The sequence below is a fragment of the Triplophysa rosa genome, linkage group LG8 (assembly GCF_024868665.1).
Source record: "Triplophysa rosa linkage group LG8, Trosa_1v2, whole genome shotgun sequence".
Taxonomy (NCBI): domain Eukaryota; kingdom Metazoa; phylum Chordata; class Actinopteri; order Cypriniformes; family Nemacheilidae; genus Triplophysa; species Triplophysa rosa.
In genome coordinates, this window is record NC_079897.1 from 24,509,980 (window position 1) to 24,530,124 (window position 20,145).

The 20,145-nt window shown below is 39.2% G+C and overlaps 1 protein-coding gene across 9 annotated transcripts in view; it reads right to left on the bottom strand.

Annotated features, from left to right (window-relative positions):
* Positions 1 to 20,145, bottom strand: part of ptprub (protein tyrosine phosphatase receptor type Ub) — a 187,318-nt gene that overhangs the window by 65,772 nt on the left and 101,401 nt on the right. For all 9 annotated transcript variants that reach the window (XM_057339351.1, XM_057339348.1, XM_057339343.1 and 6 more), the window contains exons 5-7: positions 14,261 to 14,376; positions 10,892 to 11,066; positions 5,002 to 5,295 (exon numbers count right to left, since the gene is read on the bottom strand). In XM_057339351.1, coding sequence (XP_057195334.1) covers positions 5,002 to 5,295; positions 10,892 to 11,066; positions 14,261 to 14,376 — 585 coding nt within the window. The remainder of the gene's footprint in view (positions 1 to 5,001; positions 5,296 to 10,891; positions 11,067 to 14,260; positions 14,377 to 20,145) is intronic.

Consider the following 20,145-nt stretch of genomic DNA (forward strand, 5'->3'; position numbering starts at 1 on the left):
CCCTGCAGCTGTCCCTCTTGATTTGTTCCCTTACTTAATGCCCCTGTGTCTTCTGTCTTGTGCCGGATCATTTTGTGATGTTGTCCTTGTCACCCGCCTTGTCCTGTATTGCTACGTAAGTCTAGTTAGTTATTTGTAGTCATGTCTAGTGTTGTATTTAGTCTGGTCTAGTTTAGTGTAGTCAGTTTATGTTCCTGTTCCTACCCTTGCTGTTCTGTTGTTTTACCCCCTCGTGGGTTTTTGTTTCATGTTTTGTATTTGTTATTAAAATCCTTGTTTACCCCTTACCCGCTGTCTGCGCTTGGGTCCTCTGTCCTTGTTCCCTCACCGTTCCTGACAGAAGGTGACATACTTTAAAAAAATGTGTTTTTGTTGTTTTGCAGCTGAATAAAGGAAGTCATATATATAAAGCACATATCTGGAGTTAAATTCTGAGAGAATTTTCATTTTTGAGTGAAGAAAAACTTTAAAGGACTTTTGTACTCTGGTTAAAATGCGTTAAATGGAGATGGATGGGCTGGTTAAAGTTTAATTAACGTTGTAAATAAGAAAATTACTCTCACATTAATATAAAAATCATGAAAAATTAGGCTGCTGTTAAGTTACTTGCTCATTAAAGGAACACCTCATCCAAAAAAGAAATTCTGTCACCATTAACTCACTTTCATGTCATCCCAATCCTGTAAAACTTTTGCTCTTTTATAGACAGACAAAAGAGGCTTAGCAGGAGTTCTATCAAACACTTTCAATGTCCTTTTTACATACTGACAGCCAAGGGTAACTGTCTGTTCCAGGATATTATCCATGAAATAAGAAATTCACACGGGTCTTGACCGGGATTAAATGATGACAAACGGCTTGTATTTGGGTCACGTCTTTAAGTCATTAAGTAACTACAGTCCAGAGCAAATATCGCTCCAATGAACAACTAAAGAGACCCAACAGCAGGTGGAGTTCCATCTGTGAACAGACCTACAGTCGCTCTAACTCTTCCGTCTTATTCTCTTTGTGAACCTGAGGAACGTTCCTCCACATCATGCTCTGCTCCTAATCACGACGACGCCTCGTCAAGCACACCTGGCCCGGGCTGGCCACGTTCCGCAGAACGTCCACCAGTTCCAGAGCCCACTTTCATCTTTTATCTAGGTCACTACCAGGAAGCTCCCACCAGGACGCAATCTTCGACCGAAGCCAAAACTCACCCAGTCGTCTCATCATTCATCTCAATTTTCCTCCAATTTTTAAGAGGAGTCACTCTGTGTCCTGGAAGGAATTAGCTGCTCAGAGAAAGAAACCATACTAGTGAACATATTCCCTACAACAATACAAACTAATAAGCTCTGTTTGGATGCCAGACAGCGGTATTTCAACACAATGGGAATGTCAGTGGGTCTGTGCACATGAGTTAATGGTGTCTCTGTGCCCATGAACCTAAGGGGGCTATTTTGAGCAGCTCATATGAATTCAGAGATGATAATTACAGTCACGTGTGTGATGGAGAATGTGGATTCACCTGTTGAATGAAGACAGATGAGCAGATACTACACTCTCTCAAAAAAGACAAAAAAAACATACAGTGTGGCAAGGAGAAAATGCGGAGGTTTGTGATGCTTGGATGTATAATGTTAAGAGTTGAGATAAAGTGCAACAATCGATAAGGAAAAAATAAACACTAATGTGGTATTTAAAGGAACAGTTCACCCAAAAATGAAAATTCTGTCTTCATGTACTCACACTCGAGTCGTTCCAAATCTGTATCATTTCTTTGTTCTGATGAACACACAGAAAGATATTTGGAAGAATGCTTGTAACCAAACGGTTCTTGGCCACCATTGACTACCATAGTAGGAAAAATTGCTTTATAAATTTCTTTGTTCTGTTGACCACAAAAGAAAATGTTTTGAAAGCCGACAGAACTGGGGCACTTTTGATAACCATTGTAATTTTTCCTAGTATTGTAGACAATCACAACTCTAGTGTGAGTAAATGATGGTTTTTGGGTGAACTGTCCCTTTTACAGTATATCACATTTATAGGGAGCCGCAGAGATAACGTATATTCGTATGCAAACCCCGGAAGCGAGTTAGCATTTTAGGACTTCCGGTTCCATCACTCCAAAGTCATCACCCGAAATAAGGTCTGTGGTAAACAAAACCTCTAAATATTTTCACGTTTTATACTATGACATAAAACAAACCAATTATAACCCGCTCGTGATTTTTTTAAAGCCTTATTGTGTATTAAAAACGTGTAAACATCATAAACCTTCGTTAATCACAGATCTTATTTTTTGCAATCTTCCAAAAGTCTGTGGGAAAAATGCATAGGCTTTCGGTCGAGGGAACCAGCGCGGCGCTAACTTCCAGGATAGCCTACAAAAATACGTCATCTCTGAGGTACTGGATTGCTCCTTAAGAAAATTAGATTAAAGTTCGATTAAGGCTGCTGGTTCTCAGATTTGTCTTTTATGAAACAGACTCTACAAATGTGTCTTCTCGAGAGCAGGGCACTGTCTGGATTCGGCACATTTGCCACCAGTTGCAGTCAATCATTTTTTATAGTTCTTTGATGGATTCTGATTAAATTGCTGTGCTGATTTTCTGCCGTAATGCATGATGGCTCTCTACAGTATCTACCACAAATGTGTTCAAAACGATTCTCACATTTCTTGTGCTTCATCAATCTAAGACAAAATGATCTGAGATATCCTATTCGCATTAATTGAAAAGCTGTATACTCATTCTCAAGCACTGTCTCATCTCTTTCTATGATACATTTTTTCCCAAAAAAGTTTAGATGACACATCTGAGATTAAATTGACAAATGAATGAAAAAGAAACTCCATTAAGACTCTACAGTTGTCATAGAGGAACTGAGCAATCCCATTTACACTTGGTCAAGATCACATCACCATCACCAACAGCATCAGACAAACCACAGAAAGCAAATGCCGCAAGGAACTGATTACTCTCTTAAAGAATGACATTCAAGAATTAAAGGAACGGTTCACCCACAAATGAAAATTCTGTCTTCATTTACTCTCCCTTAAATTGTTCCAAATCTGTATCGATTTGTTCTGATGAACACAGAGAAAGATTATTTGGAAGATCGCTTGTAACCAAACAGTTCTTGGCCACCATTGACAACCATAGTAGGTAAAACGTAAATTTATACAGATTTGGAACAACTCAAGGGTGAGTAAATGATGACAGAATTATTTTTTTGGGTGAACTGTCCCTTTAATTAAACAACCTCAAATCCTTCATAAAATACAAGTTATAGAAAAGTTCAATTTTGCATAAAAAATGATTGTGTAATGACACTGTATTGCCACCCTAAGCAGACCTAACATTGCTCACGTTGAAACTCAATGAACTGAAATCATTTACATTTACATTTATGCATTTGGCAGACGCTTTTATCCAAAGTGACTTACATTGCATTATCCTATACATTTATACATAGGAATGTGCAATCCCCTGGGATCGAACCCACAACCTTGCGTTGTTAACGCAATGCCCTTACCACTGAGCTACAGGAAAGCTATCAGAGCATCAAGTCGCATGACTGTAGACTTTACCCGTCTCTCTGTGATTAATAAGTCATCACTTGGAGCACGTGAGCGAGTGTGTGAACAAGCCCTGTCAAACAAATCCAAACTTCACAGCCTCCGACACAACATGCTGTTCCCACCAGCATACTCCTCCAAGCACTCAATTATATCTTCCACTTCTACGCGGCTGACGGAATAATACGCAGGAGATTTGAGCACGAACCAGTTACGAAAAACCTCATTTTACTTGCAATCCCACTGATGTGCTTCTATTGAGTCCAAATTACATCTTTAACAGTTCAGCAAATTTGATGGCAGCATGAACAGCCCCAATATTCACGTGAAGGCCGCACCGCTGGGAATATGATGCAAATACGTCATTTAAGACAAATTTCGATCTAAATTTAATGTGTAGGACAAAATGGAAACAGTGGGAAATATTTAGCGCGAACGTTTGTTCATTTTTTCCCTCTGCTCTTTTGAAGACAAAAGCCGTTTAAGACACACACTTGTTACAGAGAATTTTTCTCGGTCGAGGTGACTCAGAAATCTCTTCGTTCCAGTGTTGTCTTCGGTACATTCCCTCTCTCAACCCTCTCTTCCCTTTGTTCTTTTCTGGCTCATGCTTTCAGATGAACGGTAACCGCTTCAGTCTGGTTTGGGAACAGTCATCCTGAATATAAAACGTGGCAGGCGGTGACCTGCGTAACGGGCACGTCTGTGTTTGGAACACGACACGCTGTGAAATGGTGACCATTATCGTATTGACCAGGTCGGGGCCAGATTCCCCAAACCTGTGTTTGGACTCGGATAAAAAGAGGATCAATCTACCTAATCACACCTATTCTGGTTGTGAAGCAGCAGGTGGAGGCAGCGACTCTCATTTGCAGGTAGAACCATGCATTACCGTCCCCCTCGCTGTTTGTTTTGACAGGCACAAGAAGGCACCACGGGAGAGATGCCCGCAGTTTCGGTTCAGAAAACTTCAATTCAAATTACTCATTCGCTTTTTTAGGAAAGGATTTTCAGAATTTGCTCCGTGAATTCAGACGCTGCTCATTAAAGCAACAGTTCACTCAAAAATGAAAATTCTGTCATTATTTACTCCCTCGTGTTGCAGTTGGTATGACTCATGCTCTATGTTCTCTATGTTCTGAAGTCATATGATAGGTTTCCGTGAAACAGAGCATCGTGATTCAAACGCGAATCAAAACAACTAGTTTATAATTGTTTTACTCTTTACTCTAAAGAAGATGTGGAATATAGTGCACACATTACTTTCATGGTGGACAGCCCACTAAGATCTATCGTATGACAAAAGCTGTATTCTTAAAAAACGATGACATCAGAGGCAGTAAACAATGCAAGAATTTTCACGGTCGGGTTTTCATTTACTGAGCTCAGACACGTAATTAAAGTTACTTTAATTAAATTCTTTGGTCACTCACCAGCACACTTGGTTCTGCTAATGAGGGGTGGTCCAGGTGGTCCGGTCCCACCCTCGCCCGGCCGGGTGAGCAGCACACAGATATGGTACTCTGTATCTGGGTCCAGGTGCCAAAGCTTATAGGTGAGCATGTTGACTCCAAGAATCTCCGACCAGGGTGCCTGGCTGGCCCGATATTCGATTTCCCGACGAATGATGGGGCCGTCGCCCAGGATGGAGTTGGTGTTGAGCTGAATAATCAGATAAGTGGAGCCGGCTCTCAACAGCTGGGGCGGAGCAATTGGAGACGGGGGCACTGTGATGGAGAAAAATGGCGAGTTATTGTAGAGGTTACAAAAAGCAAACCAAAACAACACAGAGAGCACAGTAGAGTTACAAGTAAAGTGAATGAAGAAACGTAAGGAGCAGATTAAGCCTAATCAGAAAAAATATAAACCCTTTAATTTAGAGTGAACCGAATCTGTCTAATCTCTTTCAAGACGTTTTTTAAACTTATCTTGGCAGCGACTGTTCACATTGGCAGCCCCTTTAAATCTTCTACAGAGACCTCACAGAGAACATCCACAGTTGGGTTAGTACCATGGTAAAACCAACACCGCAAAGTTCAAGGGTTGAAATACCAATCTGACCGCACATATTAAACCTGCAAGAGAAAACGCTTTCATATCCTCCAGGGAGAGCTTCGAGTAAACCAACAGATGTTCATGCCTATAGATTGTGGAGGGAACGTCAGATACGCGCTCACGCTGCTTAGTGGGAGATTTTCATATCTGTTCCCCTGAGGCTCTGTTCTGCCTGATACACAGCAGTCACGATAAGTTGGAAACAGAAATTCTCCCATTTTTTAACAAGGGAATATTTTTCATATCGAAAGCCTGATTTCTGACTAAACTTGAGGTTCTTGACTCTTGAGTTTTTAAACAATTAGAGAAACAGTGGCATTTCAGTCGATGGTTTTGAACGCTTGCTTGTGTTTCTTTACTACTGTTTTCTTATGTTTATTTAATGAAGAAATACATTACATGTTTTATTTTAATTTAAAAACCATAGTTACAACAATATTTAACGTTTCAATGAGTGTGTCCCCCATTGTATATAGACCGTTTTTCAAGATGTACGTAAATAACACTGGTCCAAAAAAAACTTGCTGAAACCCAGCTGAAAAAACTACAGGAAACCATCACAGAAATTGAAATGGCTTCTATTAAAATAACGTTATGAACCATTCGCTTTTTTCATTAAAACCAATACAAAATTATTTTTCAGTGTGTTTTCGGTATTATTCCAATAGGAATAATCTGACAGATAACACCCCACCAATAGAATCCATCACATACCAGTAGACACCATTATAATTTCCAGTAAAACCAATATGAATTCCCATTACAACCATGTGTGTTTTTGGCTGTTTTTTCAGCAGGGTTATGTTTATTTAATGGACAAATACATTCCATTTTTTATTTACATTTTCCAACAGAAAATTTTTATATATTATAATATAATAGAGTATATTATAACAAGATTTAATATTTCAGTAAAGAATGTGTCCCCCCATTGTACAATGACCAATTTTCAAAACGTAAACAAGACTTCCAGAAGCACTTCCTGTTTCGTTTTTTAACAATATCCAGACTTTATACCAAAATAAAACCAACAGAGCATTTAGAACTTTATCAAAATGTTAAAGTTACATCTTTAAGACTTAATTATATTGAAATATAAAACAAACTGAAACAGGAAGTGCTTTTGGACCAGTGTTGTTGACTTTATCTTGCAAAATGGTCTATACATTCCTGCTGTCATATCTTTGAAACCCGACAACAGAGATGTTGGTATCATAACGAAGTACTTCACAAAAGTGGCTGCTATGTAAACAGAGATCTCAGCACTGATTTTTCCCATGACTAATCTCTGGGTCTGCTGTGGCCGCAAGCTACACCTCTGAGGGCCAGATGCACATCCAGCCAGGGACCCAGAGAGACTCTCCTGGGAGGGATATGAGATGGCATGGAGTAATAAAGCTCATCTTGTCTTTCAGGAAAAAGGCTCAGACACTATAAAAAGTCAACTCTGTAGAGCCCGCTTTCATATGAGAAGCGACATTGAAATTCCTTTCTATGCAATTCTCCCTCTATCCAGCTTTGGCTAGGTCAGATTAATAATTTCACCCCAGGAAAGCACTTTTTCCAAAGCAGATTTCAGAATTACTCGGGGGGGAAAGAAAACAATCCTGGACCCTTTTGAGTGACTGGGAACAATTCTCATTAGCCCTTCAGCTTTTCTGCATCGGCTCTGTTGCTCCATAATCTATGAGCCCAATGAGGAACACTGAGTTGTGAAATGAGTTGATCAAACTAATTAAAGGAGTGATTAGCCTCTGGTTAGCAAGAGGAGCAAGCACGGGAGGGCAGTTCGGAAGACAAGATGATGATTGGAGTGTAACTTAAGGTAAACGTAATGAGGTTGCATCAATGGCGTGCCGGCATGAGGGCCTATAGCTTTATGGACACGTCCGGCGGGGCCAATCTGCTGTGGTTAACTGGGGTGCGGTAATGCATTTTAAAAAGGATGTAAGACCCAGGGCAGATAACATTGTGCTGCAGGAATGCAGCTATATTCTAAAATGGCTTTAAAGCTCAAAAACATGGAGGTACGAGTGGGTTTCTGAAGTTGTGCTTCATATTGTTCCCAAATGCATTATGTTTGCAGCTCTGGCGAAAACATGATGAAGTTGTAATGAAACAGTGTGACAAGTGGCACAACAGCTTTATATCGGAAGAATTGACGAGTCAGTCCCAAAGAAACAGTGCATGACAACTGAGTTTTGAATTTGGGGACGACAAAGATCTGAACAGCATTAACATTATTATTACTTATATTTACTGTAAAGTAGTGCTGTCAAATCGATTAATCGTGATTCAAAAAAGTGGCTGCGGAGATCTCAGCACTGATTTTTCACATGACTAATCTCTGGGTCTACGGCCGATAAATGGTCATTTTTAATGATATCGGTATCGGCATACAATAAAAAAGAGGCCGATATATTATAGCCGATAAATTATGAATAATTTCCTCTGTTTAAACCACTTTAGCTTCATGCTGCTCGCAGTTAAAATACAGTACAGTACTGTCTTTCTGTCATGATCATTCACTTACTGCTATTAACAAAACATTGTTGATGTAGAATGTAGATATATGTGTAAATTATAGGAACAAAAGCATATTGTTTCAAGCCGACTGCTGTCTGAATGCTTCTGTATTGAGACCTGTGGCAATTGAGAACACCTTTCATGGGTTGCTCTGGGAGACCATCTATAATTTGTTTATTAAATAAACATGATACCAGAAAAGTTTAAAAGTTAAATAATCTTGAATTAGTGTAAAGTATAGGCTTGGTACATGATTTTCAGGGGGGAAAGAATTTTCAGTCTCAGAAAATGTTAATGTAAAATATTAATATTTAGATACTGTATATCGGCCAATATCGGCTTCCAATGTTCAAGAATTATCGGTTATCGTTCTCGTCCAAAATTTACATATCGGTGCATCCCTAATATATACACATGTATGTGTGTGCATTTATATACAGTATACATATAATTACACATGCTACACATATAAACACAAACGTTTATTTTGGCATCGATTAATCGTGATTTGACAGCACCAACTTTAAAGGCATTTAGCACTTTATGAGCAAGTTCCTATTGATTCCCTAGAAATTAACATAATGATAAAAGTGTCTCCTAAATGAATAAATGTAAACGAAAGAAAGATATCTGAAGGGAAACAAACGAGTCAACCTAATTACAAAGTAAAACAACTCGCTCACACTCCCAACAAAGTCCTTATAAATTAAATTCCACTCAGGTGTGATGGAAATTTTAAACTCAACAATTCACCCCCTTTCCACCCCGCCCAAACCGAAATAAACATCAAATGACTTTGTTGGGAGGTATTTTCAACTGTTTTCACGTGAGGGGAATATGGATTTTACCACTGGAGTGTGAAGAAACGCTTAGCCTTGCAGCAGTGACTCCTGCGTGTGAACAGTAAACAGCGTGGGTGTGCGAACACACATGAACCGCCAAGTCTCCCCTTCAGTATATTACCTGTGATTTTTCATTTCAGGTTTTGTTAAGACCACGTTTCTAGAAAACAGCCTGAAGGTTTTATAATACCGTGCTTCTGGGTCACATTGTGGCATACAGTAAAGTATTTCCAAACTCGCTTTAATCCGTGCTGCTACATCTATCAACGGGATTAGCACGTCGCTGTCTCATAACCTCTCTCGGTACGCCTTGAGGAGGGATGCCGAACCCCCCACGCGGCTCCATCCATCCCTATCCTCATTTCATTCCTGACTTCTCCTTTGTCTTTGAGGGAATATCAATCTGACCTGGGTACAGAGGTTTACACAAAAGCTGGCAGCTGTCAAATTACATGATTGAAAAAAGAAGTAGGGGTTTCTTTGGTCCACAAATATTGAATTAACTTTGATCTGAATAATTCAAATGTATTTTGTATCTTATGTATCTTATGTATCTTAATGATCCAAATTTCTAAGTTTCTAGCGCACAGAGGATATTACAAAGAGACGCAAAATATTAAGTTCACCATAGGACACAGAATAACATTTACATTCAAATGGAAAGAGAAGAGTAATATTTACACTGCACATAAAATGGAAATATTGCACTATGGGGAGATCTGAGAAATGTTCATTGTTCATCATGAATGAAGAATGAATGATTTTGCTCTAAATAAAAGTTTTAATATGGTTGTATACTTATTTTAAACAACGCAAGATCAAGACCGATTACAGTTGGGTTGTAACATAAAATACAAAAATCAGATTTAATTGAGGCTATAAAAACAAGTGTTTTGTAAATGATAATGAAACCTCATTCGATCTTGCAAATGTGAAAATCGGTTCCCTATTCAATTAAACCATTTACTTTTAGGTCCAGTGTATGAAATTTAGCGGCATCTAGTGGTGAGGTTGCAAACTGCAACCAACGGCTCAATCCACCCCTCCCTTTTGAAGAATTACGGAGGCTGAAGCACTAGGTTTTGACTTCTTTGTAAGTTTAAGGCTACTGTAGAAACAACATGGTAAATTCCATGCAAGGGGACCCGTGGTGTATGTAGATAGAAATAGCTCATTCTAAGGTAATACAAACGTAAAGTCTTTACACAACTCTGAAGACATGTATATTATATTGCATTTCTGTTAATAGATCCGCCAAAAAAATACACTAAGCACCTTTAAAATGTATTATTTTAAATGTAATTTTTAATTTAAACTTGACATTTTTAGTTTATTCTGAACGTTGCATGCTCAAAATATAGTCCACCAATTTTTTAAGCTGTAGTGTGAGCACTCCCTCCGTCTTCCATTAGTTGGACAAACATAGCTCCGCTCCAAACTCAATCCATTGTTTGAGCTAATATTGCTCTGTTGAGTTGGGCGAGAGGACAATGCAGAGTTCTGACTGCGTTTACACTGATTCAAACTAGGAATCAAACCAGCTGAATTATAGTACTTGCAGTCTCTGAAAATCTAACTGGAATAGAAGAAAGTATTTTAACATAAAAATTACACACTTCAGCATTAGAACATTTTATTCCGTGGCAAACAAACCCTATAAAGAATTTAAACTTCACTAGACACCCATTTTATACAAAAAGACTTCCATTAAATCGGTACAATATACACCCTAAAATGGACAATTTTGTGACAAAAGACATAAGACTATAATAGAGAAAGCATACAATAAGGAGAAAATGACATGGACTTAGCCAGAATCCAATTATCTTGAGATGTGCACATTACGGGCAGTGAAACAGAGCTGAAATTAATAGAGAAGGAATGAAAACAAGCATTTTACCTTTGACGATGAGTTCGGCGAAGTTGGAGACACCGGAACCTCTGGAGGACTGCGTGACGCAGCGGTTGAGGTCCTGCTCTGGCTTCTGGACATTCTCTAGTTGAAAGGACACTGAGAAGCGGTTGCGGCCCAAGTGCTTGACAGAACCACCCGAGGACACTTCACCATTGTGCCGCTATGAGAAGGGAAACAAGATGATGCGTACAGCCCACTCATCAAACGCAAGTAAAAAACAACTTGTAGTCACACGACGATTAAAATATTTAAAGGGATAGTTCGCCCAAAGGTTCTCACCCTCAAATCTAAATGATTTTCTTTGTTCTGTTGAACACAAAAGAAGATATTTTGAAGAATGTGGGAAAACAAACAGTTGTAGGGCACCTCGGACTTAAAAAATAATCCTTAGCTTTGTATACTGTGGTAGGCTATATGAGACCAGTTTTTACTGCACTTGTGCATTTTGTTGTCCTTATGCTGTTCCAATTGCTTCTATTGTTTACCTCATTTGTAAGTCGCTTTGGATAAAAGCGTCTGCTAAATGACTTAATGTAAATGTGGACTACCATCGTAGTTTTACTTTCCTACTTTATTCTTTTCTTTTCCTACTATGGTAGTCAAGGTTTGGAACAACTTGAGGGTATGCAAATGATACTTTTTGGGTGAACTATCCCTTTAAAGGTCTTTGCACATACAGTGCGAAATTTTTGTATGCATTTTTTCGTATTGGTCGTATTTCGTATTGGTATTTTTCGTATCCTAAAAATTTGTCACGCACAGAAACCTTGCACATTGAGTCTGATGCGTATTAATGAATCTGTTGTGGAAAAAAAAGGCAAACAATACTGCCTGACGCTGCTGTCCCTCTGCTTCTCTCCGTATCTCTCCTTTCATCCCTTGCTTCTCTACATTGACAGTACCTCGCTAGGCAGGCTGTCCTCACTCTCTCTGCCTGCATTTTCTTGCATACCTGTCAACACTTCCGTTTTAGCCGGGAGTCTCCCGCTTTTCACACCCATCTGCCGCCATCCATTCGTTTTGTTATTTCTCCCGTGAACGCGATCGCGAACTGGGAACCCCGTAACCCCCCGGGGTCTCCCGGATTTTGGTAACGTTACCCACATGTTGAGGTATGTTTTTCTTGCATTTGGCACCGTGGCTAGAAAAGCAGCACATACTATCCTGTCATCAAACTGTTCTGCAATCATCTGCTCATCTGCCACACTCTCTCTTTATATGCTATGTCTTTGTAATCAGCACTTTGTGCTGCGAGATGAAATGGACACAGATGCCATCCAGGATTTTGGCGCGCCCTTGTACGGTGGCCCTGAATTGTCAAAACACCTCCCAAAATCTCCCGAACCCGGTCCTTTTTTATGACGGACAAAATTATCGGAGGCAGTGTGTAAATGTGATTGACACAATGTGAGGTCGTATTTACTTTTTAATTTACGGACTTAATGTGCAAAGACCTTGACATGCTTATTTGTCATTTAGATCCCCATTAACTTGTATTACATACAAAATAACGACCGTCATGTTGTTTAACGTTCTCCTAGTGTATTCTACTGAAAAAAAATTACTTTTTATTGCATAGGAAAATGATAAAGCAATTGTCTCTATAGCAACTGTTGAAACTTTCTGAACTTCTTTTATTATTATTATTGCCTCCCTATAAAGAACCGCTTCATTGATTTCCTCATTTTTGTAAGTCGCTTCGGATAAAAAGCATCTGGTAAATGCTTAGATGTAAATGATAAAGATGTCCAAACTAAACCAAAACTGCATTTGCCTAATGACTGTATTTCAATATGAGCAAAACAGAAATCATTGATTATGAAAGCACAAAATGAACATAGTTTCATATGAGTATCCATTTTAAAGAAATGGCAAAAAAAATATTTGCGTTGTAGCTTTTTCATTTAAAAAGCTACAACCCAAAACTAAAAACTTCAACTCTTAAAGGTCCTGCATATAACTTGAGTTTTCGCAAATAATAAATGTGGCACTTGTTAGGAAGCAGACACGCATCTCGAACAAAACCTCACTTGATAACGGCAACCTTTCACAGAGACTCAGGTAATTTAAGTGATACTGTGTGGATGGAATCCATCCACGATGTTAGCGCGTTTCTTTCTCCTTACTGTGAGTGGTCAGGACACGAAATGAATGCTCAAAGTGTTCTCTTTCTAATGGAAGGCACTTAATAAAGACATCTGTGGTTGCCACACAAGTGCACACTTTTGTTTACTATAGGGTTACCAAAGTGTTGAGCCTTTTACTGTGGCTTGAAACCACACAAACCTGAATGTGTTGGAAACGGCTGCATTTTTGAGGTTCACATAAAAACATAGCCAACCTTACAGTCACGGAGAGCTTGGCGCACTGCCTTTCATTCAACCTAGCAATCAACGTCAGAGAACTGCCAGACAGGAAAACGCATCAGATGGCATGTGATGAGCACGAGATAGCTGCAGACAGTCTGTCTAGACTAAACAAGGTACGGAAGACAGAGACATCCATTCGTCTGGCACAAGTAGGCTGCAGCTGTTAATATGGTACACGATGATATGAATAAGACGGAAAACAAAAAAAGTAATGTATCTCGCAATGTGTTTAAGGAAGGAACGGCCACTTTGGAGCACTTGAGAACATCAGTTATAGCAGAATCTTGTGTCCCGGTGACAGCTTGAAACCACGGGCTGCTGTGACTTGACCTTGACCTTGAGTTGTGACATAATCATTCATTTGATTTAATTCCACCTCTGATGGCAGAAGGAAAGGCGCCTTTCTAAGGCAGTAATCTGGAATGCTAAAAATACTCGCGAACAGCTTGTCGCTATATGGTTTTAGTTTGAAGATTTACGCAGTAAACAACAACAAACACATCAAAGTTCAACACATCAAATCAGAGCTGATTCATTAAACTGTTAACATTGTGCCACCGAGCATTTTGCCCATTCGAAGGAGAGGTTTCTGAAAAACGAAAAATTCTTTTTTCATTTCAATCATTTACTCATCCTCTTGTCATTTCAAACCTGACTTTCTTTCTTCTGCAGAACACAAAAGAAGATATTTTGAAAAAACACTGGTAACCGAACAACATTGGCCCCCATTGACTTCCATTGTATGGACATAAAACCACTGAGACATTTCCCAAAATATTTTCTATTGCGTTCCACAGAAGAAAGAGGTTTTGAACGACACGAGGGATGAATGAGAATAAATGACACATTTTTTGGGGGGGGGTGAATTATCCCTTTAACCTACTTTAGTACACTGGTCTCCAGCCATGATCAGTCTTTTCCAGTGTATCATTTGACTGTTATTCCATACGCTCATCAAAACAAAGTGAGTCTACAGCACACTCACCTCTAACAAGAACTTCTCGGCTTCAGACGGACGCCCTGCTGCCACACACTGGAAAGTGGCGTTTTGTCCAGCGTTAACCTCCACATCCCCCAGACGAGAGAAATGAGGGGCTTTATCTAAAGGCAGAGAGCAAAGATGTGAATTAGATGATCAAGTGGCAACAAAAAAAACAGACAACCTACTGAATCTATATTTTCCATCTTTGTGGCCTTAAATCTTGATTTTATAGTAAAAAGCTGTGAAATTGTGGAGACGTGGGTTGTTTCCTTGTCCACGCGAGACATTTGATAATCCTACAAAATATGGCCTAGATAATCTTACAGCATTCTTTTAAAACTTGATAGATTTTCAAAAGGTCTTGGTTCGACCACACTGCTGTTTGACCTTTTGAATTTAAAAGATGCTTCTATTCATTTGCAGACACATCTTTGTAACGTAATATATACACAAGGATTAGATAAGATAGATAGAAATAAGAAACAGATACTTTATTGATCTCTGAAAGACAATAAAGGTGCAAACCGAATCAAAAGTCGAACTGAAAGATAAAGTGAAGTTTAAGTGATAGTTCACCCAAAAAAATCATTTTTTTTAAATAATTTATTGACCACATGTCAATCCAAACCTGTATGACTTTCTCCTGCAGAACACAAAAAAAGCTAATATTTTGAAGGATGTTGGTACCCAAACAACATTGGCATCCACTCACTTCCATTGTATGGACACAAAACTACTGACACATTTCTCTAAATATCTTTTGTGTTCCACTGAAGAAAAGTCATAAACAGGTGATAAATGATGATAGAACTTTTATTTTTGCGTGAACTATCCCTTTAAGGACAGGCGGAACATGAAATGGAGTGGCATTTCATCCATAGTATGTACACTGTATAGACGGTTTCATCTTAACAACATAAACAAACGTTACTGCGCGTGCACACTTTTGTGACTCCATCTGAACTTCCAGTACACATTCACAAACAACAGTGTCTTTAGATTATTTCAGATAACAATGAAAAGAAACCGAGAAGAACCATTACTTGCCTAAAATTGTCTCTCCAATATTTTAAATTTAGACTCCGATACCAAGCTCAACCGCTAGATGTTCGTTTAAATGCGACCAAACTACAGGACCCATTCAACAAATCGTTTATTTAATACAATTATTATACAGTAAAATAATAATAAAAATTAATATTAACATAAATGAAATCAAATATAAATAGTTACATTATTAGACACTAGCCAAATACAAACCGGAAGTTAACTGGGGATCAGGCACACGTGAGTCCCATGAAACGGTCTATATATTGGACATACACTATATACAAAGGAGAATTCTCTGGATTTTGATAAAGTAACAAAAAAAGGGGTACATAAAGAGACAAGAGGTCACTCATCCTATAGGTGCGTACCCAGAAACAAAAGCACACAATATGTTACTCTGCTAAACGCCTATTCAGTGCTGCTCTGTAAAACCTCTCAGATATTTTTCTTTTAAACATTTCTTTGAATGGGTGTCAGTTGAAAAATGGCCCCAGGCAGGAACGAACGGTTTCATGTGGTAGTTAACAGTGTTTAGTCTTTGAGATTGGAGAGGTCCTGCGGGAGCCGCAGCCAGCCCTGTCGGCTTGTTACTTAAATAGCGCATGTATAATTCATAAAAGTAAATCATACAAAGTTTTTCTGTTTCTGCCGTGACAAAAGAACATAAAAATGACTTTTGTCAGAGCTGCGGCGAGGTGGGCATCTGATATATTATATAAGAATCATATACTGTATAATAGCAAATAATCATTTTAATAAGTGACTTTCAATGCAGGCAACTGCTTGCAGTCGGAATTTATTATGCAAGTCTTATTTTTAAACATAATTAAAATGAACAGTATATTGTTGCTAACAAGGCGGATATGGTTCCGATAATATTTGGATTTGGACGGTGGTGGTTTGTAAACTATTCTACTTCATGTGCCTGAATAAAAGCGATCATATACCCTGGAGGACCTTAATGGAAGCCTTTAATTTCAGGGAGATTTGCAAAATTCATAGTGGAACTCTTTCAATGCTTTTAAGCTCAAAGTCACTTAATTCCATCACCGAATCCCAAGTGCGTTTGTATAACCATTTGTAAATTTGGCTAATTTATCCTTAAATTCCTGCAATGCAGTATGGGTTAGACACAAAGGCTTAAATCAGGACTGCCCTTGTTAGATCTGTAACCCTGCGCAGGAGTCTTTAAATCATTTTGTCTTCCATTACCACAGGGCTTTGCTCAAGGAGGATGCACTAGATACAAAGTCATCGCACGCAGTCGACCCACCTCGTATCTGAAACCTGTCAATCAATTTTGATTCCCTACAGAAACGCCATCTGATAGAAGAGAAAATGTAGTGTTTCTACAATCACACTGCGCTATGAAAGCTTGTTTTGTGAAACAGACGGAGACCATGGCTATGAGTTTGAAGTCAGCGGGCGAACAGAGGGCACACTACTGTGTTACACCCAATTCATGCTTTTATGAGTCAACATAAATCACGCCCAACTAAAGGGTGATGAAGGAGACTGAAAATCTGTTATGTGTCCGAGCCAGGATGTTAAATATGTCAGTTTGTATCTTTAAGTCTTGTTTGAATAATACATAACGTGTTCGCCACAACAACGGCATGATGAAAACCATTGCACAATAGGCGTAAAGCACAACCTCCCTAGAAACTGATGCAATTTACCCTCTTTAAAAAACCTGAACTGGTTTTAAAATCTAACCTGGCCAGTTTTAGAGATTATTTTGACCATTTGAAAATCAACTAGACCGTCTGAACAAGAGCTTGCCGGCTAAAAGACCATCTAGACTATCTTAACCCAGCCTAGACCAGCAAACCAGCCTAGGTTGCCAACCAGCAGGGTTGGTGGATGTTTGTTTGCCATCATCTTTATTCTCGCTTTCCTCTTCTCCCTTCCTTCCCGCTTTGGCTCGTCTTGCCGAATGGTGATTTCCGCAGTCTGGCGCAATGCCACTCTCGACAATGTGTGTCCAGGTCCTGATGAGAGTTTTAATTATTTAATGTGCACAGTGGGGCTTAGATGATGCCATCTGCCGCCTGCAGGAAGCGTGTGCGGGGGGGTGAAGGAAGAGGGTGTTGAGAGACTCGGCAGAGATGAGCTTTCTTGACCGCGGCATCTGTTGATTTGCTTGTTTAGAATTGCACTTTACTGCCATCTAATAGCACTTTGTCAGTTTTTTCTGTTTAAATATGTATAAATATCGCAACCGTTTTATGGAGCCTTAAAAGCATGAGGGTGTCCCTCAAGGGCTGTGAAAGGGATTGTTAACTATGAGCGAGCATCACATTGCTGCGGTGTGCCACATATCCAGCCCTGGAACGGTCCCTGTAGGCTGGGGGCTGGACACCAAGATGCATTTTAGCACATCAGTGACAATAATTGTCTTGTCAGAGCCGACCGGACGAAGGAATCAGCATTCTGTTTTAATAAACTGGGTTGAGTTACCAAAGTGAGCCAAGGGTCGTACGAGGATTTTGTTTCAATAAAACCCTGACTGAGGAACAACATGAAGCTAAGAACTTAACGTCAAGTCTGGTGCCGATAGCCCTGTGGTTAGCGCGGCGACACGCTAACGCTGTACCGACTTCGTTTTCCAGTCTCGAGAATACTTTGCCGATCCCGCTCCCCTTTCTATGCCCAATATTTTCCTGTCAGCTCTATACTGTCCTGTCCTGAAAAAGGTGTAAAAAGCCCCCCAAAATATAATAAAAACAGAACTGAACGTCAAGAATCTGCATTCCCAAACACTTTTACATTTGTAACAATGTCAAGAATCTGCATTCTCAAACACTTTTACGTTTGTGACGGAACATTAAAAAACTGAATTTAGTAAAACCCTAACCCTAATGTCGACAAATTATATTCTTAAACAATTTTATTTCTGTAACCTAAAATGAATTTTACTTTTGTAACGTTTTGTAACTTCTGCTAAAAATGATTGTAACGTCATTAATCTGTGTTCAAAAACTATTTTACTTTTGTAACGTAAAGTGGTGAATCTGCATTCACAAACAATTGTACTTTGTAACTCCACAAATGTATGAGCAAAACCGTTAAAAAACGTTTTGTGAAGCAATGTCTAAAAGCTATTTGGTTATTGGTTAGCCCACAGCCTAAATGACTTCGACAGAAAGTCGTTTCAGAGGAAAAGCAAGTTATTATACTTTAGTTAAAGATGATGAAAAAAGGGAATAACGTGCACTACTGAACTCTTCACAATAAGATGTGAAACATGCATTAAGAAAGTCAATAGGGTCAATTATACTTTCATGTTGACTTTAAAGTGCTTACGTATTTTAAAATACACCAATTACCAAAAAACGGATCCTATTTTGATACCATTTACCATTTCAGTAAGTCATACATTACAATTGACCGACCAGCCTGCGGTCAGCATACAAAATGAAGCGTCTGGCTCTGTTGGATTAGGAATGTTTAAAGGATTTCTACTTTCCCCCTCAGCAATAAAAGACTTCACAGCTCCACACGCACACAGAGAGCCTTTCTGGAGGGGCCGACACATCACACAAGCTCTCACAACAACTCCTCCCTTCTCTGATCCGCCACATCTTTGTTTTGTTTGTTTTCTATCATGTCCAGCAGCTAGCAGGCTATCTCAGCATGCCCACGACCAGCGGGGTTCAACTTCCCTCAGACTAATACATATGCAACATACTGACACAGACATTGCACAGTGAAGGTTTTATATTGCCTCTTAAAGAAAAAAGAATGAAACCTCTCAGTATCTCAATTTCTGCTATAGACAGCAGTGAGATTAAAAGCGTCTTTCCACCACTGTAAAAAGACCCTAGTAATCTCACACGTGTCACTTCTAGAGTTTCAAAAGAGATGTCTCAGACTGTACTCGGATTTAGATGCCACTACAACCAGAAGACAAGAGTTTATTATAATATTATTTCTCATAATATTAATATTAATAGTGACTTGGCTGTATGTGGCTGGTTTGGGTTAAATTTATACTATTAGACAGGCCAAACCCTGTCAGGTGGCCGAATAATTTAATTCTGTTATTCTGTTAATAACTTACATTTAAATTTTGGGATAAATGATCTCCTGGGGGCCACCACTGTTACACATATTCACTATTCGGGGGCTTTATAATAGATTTGTCGCTGAGGTTTATCACAAGCCACAAGAAACTAGATCATTTCATCATCAAAGAAACAATGTAGCCGATTCCTGCTGGGCTAAAACCTCCAGCTAGCGTAGGGACTGAACAAGGGATAAAAGGTGAATTTGGGTACAAAAGTGCCTTTGATATTCAAATTATGTGTGCTTATATTTCCTTCCGAAAGGTGCATGAAGAATCGGACCTGCATGAGATGTACTTGAGGACTTCATGTACTTTTTTTTAGAGGGCACTGCTCCATTTGTAAGAGAACAGAGTGTTTTTAGCAAAGGTACAGTAGTACAAATAAGTGTTTGACTAATATAGGTTATGTAATAGCCAATCACTAATATTTAGAGACCAGGGTGGGATGATGGCCAATGCAGATTAGGTTTGGGTGATGTCTACCAAATTGGCATCGGACGATGCCTACAGTGAAACATTACGATGACATCGGGGCGAGGTTGGGGGTATATCAGTTTGCTAGATGGCCATCTGCCCAAATTTTATCAGGGCTTCAAACTGCGACCAAATCGCATTTTGCGACCAGTTTTCAAGACAGCGTGAGCATTTTTACAAGTACTTGCGCATGTACAACCTGCAAATTTGGAATTTCTTGTAGTTGTTATTTCATGTGGAAAGACGAGTATAGTGAGCCCACCAGTGTAGGCTGTGTGTGTGATTAGTCAACTGC